The sequence below is a fragment of the Protobothrops mucrosquamatus genome, unplaced genomic scaffold (assembly GCF_001527695.2).
Source record: "Protobothrops mucrosquamatus isolate PMUCROS unplaced genomic scaffold, P.Mucros_1.0 scaffold15526, whole genome shotgun sequence".
NCBI classification, from domain to species: domain Eukaryota; kingdom Metazoa; phylum Chordata; class Lepidosauria; order Squamata; family Viperidae; genus Protobothrops; species Protobothrops mucrosquamatus.
Window position 1 is genome coordinate 575 of NW_015401293.1, and position 4220 is coordinate 4794.

The 4220-nt window shown below is 34.2% G+C and overlaps 1 protein-coding gene across 1 annotated transcript; it reads right to left on the reverse strand.

The window, feature by feature from the left end:
* Positions 1-583: 583 nt before the first annotated feature.
* Positions 584-3729, reverse strand: LOC107301680 (tau-tubulin kinase 2-like; the record flags this gene model as incomplete). The annotated part of the gene is made up of 4 exons (XM_015830868.1): positions 584-797; positions 1969-2126; positions 3014-3139; positions 3637-3729. Coding segments are annotated over 4 exons (591 nt in total), but the record flags the coding sequence as incomplete, so codon positions are not given.
* Positions 3730-4220: the final 491 nt, after the last annotated feature.

The following is a 4220-nucleotide window of genomic DNA, read 5'->3' on the forward strand; positions in this document are numbered from 1 at the left end:
ATGGCTAACCACTCCTCAAAAACCTTGCCAGGAAAACTACAGGGCCATTTCCAAGCAGTCTTTGAAAATTGGACATGACTGGACAGAAGAAAAAAACATAGGAGGCACCTATTTTTAATTCTGGGAAACAAATGTGCGGATATGTATGTGTGTGTGTATTTCAACTCTCGCCTCATGTTGCATCTGCCTGAGTGTTAGTCGAGCACTACCTGTACTTCTAGTGTGATATGCACTGATATTAAAATTCTTAACCAAATATTCTGATAAGCACTATAAACAATGTGGAGAAAGGACTGAGACTACTTAGCACTACATGAAAACAAAGCCGTTTCATCATTCTCTTAAGAAATTCATTGAAACATTTTCAGCAGCACAATTAACAAATAGAAATGAAACCTTTATGCATATACAGTATATATATATATATATCACATCAGGGACAAATTAAGTGGTTTTCTTCATCATACTCCATTTATTCATTTTTTCATGGATATTTGATTAGTCACCATTGGAAACAGATATATATGTATATGTTAACAAGAAAAAAAGAAAATGCTATCATTTATTCAACTGCAATACTTACTTTATGGATGCCCAATTTAATCTTTTTCCTGTTAGCATCCATTTCTTCCCACACATCCTTTTCCTGAAGACGATGTCCAGGAGACTCTGGTAACTTTTCTGGTGAGATTCCAATAGGGATACCATTCTCACCGTCACTGAGTTGTTCATCAGGAAATACTTCATCTGTATTCTCTCGTAATAAATCTCCTGGTATTGGTGTAGCATTGGCAATTCTATATATGAAAAAGTTAAAATTAATACTAAACCTGTCCCAGTTTCTTTTCTAAACTGACACTTACTTCCTCTCTGCCGTAGACTAGTAATGCTAAAACAATTTTCCCTAACTTCCAGGTTTCCATATGCTAATGAAGTCAGCATGCTACCCTATTAGGATAAGGACCAGAAGAGAAGATACTATTCCATCACTTTTGCCTCTGGTTTCCCCCACCAAGCAATAACCATTAGAATGAGCTGCATAATAATGATTGACTGTTTTAAATTTCTTCCCAATTACATCATGGCACCTGAACTGTTTTCAACCTGGCTATATTATGAATTAATATTTCCTGACACCTCTGGAGGACAGAAATTTAAAGATGACCCTTCTCTTCCAAAAGACATAGTTATCTATTATCTTATTGGTCAAAGTGACCAAATGCAAGTTATTATAAATGCAAGACACCATTCTAAATATCTGACACAGAACACTGAATCTTTATCTGTCAAGTAACCTGAGATGAACTTAATCTCAGATTCTTGATCTTAATCTGAGATTGATATATCTTATATTAGGTATTTAAGATTTGTCAGCATCTTATTATGAAGGAGTATCTGTTTCCGTACCAATTTTGGTCACCATACTACAAAAAAGATGTTGAGACCTTGGAAAAAGTTCAGAAAAGAGCAACTAAAATGATCAAAAGCCTGGAGACTAAAACATATGAAGAATGGCTACAGGACTTGAGTTTGGCTAGTCTAAAGAAAAGAAGAAACAGGGGTGACATGATAGCAGTATTGCAGTATTTGAGGGGCTGCCACAAAGAAGAGGGGGTCAAATTATTCTCCAAAGCACCAGAGGGCAAGACAAGAAACAATGGTTGGAAACTGATCAAAGAGAGAATCAACCTGGAATTAAGGAGAAACTTCCTAACAGTGAAGACAATTAATCAGTGGAACAGCTTGCCTCAAGAAATCATGGATGCTCCATCACTGGAGGTTTTTAAGAAGAAACTAGACAATCACTTGTCTGAAATGGTATAGGTTCTCCTGCTCGAGCAGGGGGCTGGACTAGAAGACTTCCAAGGTCCCTTCCAGTTCTGTTCTATTCTATTATCCATGAAGAAGCACTTATAACTTGAAATGCTAATTCATCTAATGTCCAAAAAAAAAAAAGATTCAAAATACCCTATAGCAGCTGGGGTCAGTCGAGTATGTAGCTGAGGAGTAGTTGAAGTGGTGGTGGTGGTAAGAGAACCATCAGCCCCACTCTTTTCCCAATCAAACAGATCGCTCTCTGTCACCCCAAAATTCTTCATACTGTTATCAAAAACGGACATGAGAAGCTATAAAAACAAAGAAAATAATTAATTATATTTCATGTCAATTGTTTCTTCAAACAACTTTTTGAAAACTCTGTTCTGATATACAAGATCTTCATAATACATTTATTATTAGGTAAAATTAAATACTATGATTATTCATCTCCTAAACAACACAGCCTTTGATATTGCTTAAAAGAATTCTACCTACTGCATGTCCAGGTAACAAAAGAAGTATAGGAGATATAAATATCCTATTAAGTATCAGGAATATACCAGGGACTTAAAATGGTTTTTCTTTCAAGAGAAAAAAACTAAACCAAATTTATAAGAAAATTCTTTTGTCCTGCTACTTATTTTCACCCTTTCTCATCCTCAGTGCTATCTTATACCTGCTTCAACAGGCAACCAAGTTCACCATGGTGTTGCTATTGTAATGGCATGTAACACAACAACTCAGTGTCTCTCATACCTCTCTTTTATAGAACCTACTTGCTCCTAGAAGCAGACAAGTTAAATAGTTGCCAGTTAAATAGTACTATTCACTCAGTTAGTTATAATTCAAATTTACTTATGATAATATACTTTGTGTCTGGATTATTGATTATAGATTTATACTCTGACTTAGGTGGAAAAACTTTCAAAGCAGTTACAAAAAGTTAAAATAAATAAATAGAAATATAAAAATTGAAAGCCAATTAAATAGAAATATAAAAATTGAAAGCCAATATTCAAATATAATCAACCAGGAATGGCAAACACATTTAATATACCATGAATTTAATATGGTTCTAAAATGCAGATTGGAACATATAAAATCCTCAAAGTAAGTAATGAAGGCTTACATCATCAGTATAACTGAAATAATAATAAGGAAAGAACATTTGCAAGTCATTTGCAGAAATAAATACCTGGTAGTCAGGTTTAGTAAAATAGTCTAAAGAAGAAATGTGATCTAAAAAGATGTTAAATTCTTGAGGGAGATGTTTCAGCATCAGCCGGTGATCATACCTCTCTTTTATAGAGCCTACTTGCTCCTAGAAGCAGACAAGTTAAATAGTTACCATACCTTCTATCTGGACAAAAAATAATTAGTTACTTACAATTTTAAATACATATGTAAATAGAGCCCTGTACCCTAGTATATACTGTAATTTTTAAAAGATGCTGTACAAAATAACATTGCTACGTATCACTGTTTATGTTTGAATACAGAATTGGGCAACATAGGATTTTCAAGCCAACTTTTCCTAGTCCTAATACAATTGTCAAAAATCAGTATTTAATCCTTATCTTCCTAGCTAAAATCTGGTAATTCTACCACTATTGCCCATATTGCTATCAACATTAATGTTTTTTAATGAGGATAGGATCTTAGGTGTAGTCAGAAGGATGAATTTATCCACTACATGAAATTCCAATGAAAATAACCTATGATGTATGCTATTAAATATCAAATACCTTATCAGGTATCTTAAATTAAGTCTCACAGTTAAACCTCAAGATATCTCAACTGCTACATTTCTGAACAAACCTTGTCTTTAATTTTCCTCCAGGGCAGTTGTCCAACCACGAACTCCACCAACATGTAAAACAAAGACCAAAGATCATCATGACGTCCCATCTCCTATAGAAATAAAGAAGACTGCATGTTGATCTTCTTTATTTTGCAGACCTATCCAATATAATCCAGTGTTAGAATACCAACTGTATCACTAAGAGTATTGCTTATTTAAATATGTGAGTAATGATACACATAAAGGAAATCTTAATGCTACTGCAATAAAGGTACACAAACTATGCAAAGAAGGATTCATCAGGCCTGAAAGAAAAACGAGCTAGTTATTTTAGTAATTCTTTGAACAGCCATCCAAACATTCAGATTTGGGCATTCTAGTACAGAAGTTGTAACTATCTTCAAGATTTGTTTGATGCTGCACTAAGCTTGTGAGTATGATTCCCACCTTTCTCCAATTTTCTAAGAGATTGATGCAGAATTCTGGAAGCACCAAACACACATGAACAGCCATCTGAGGAGTGGAAGCTAAAACAGTTAAGTGAATACACATATGATTTAAGAATGAGGTAGGTATAATGGTTGTGTCCATCTTCATGCAT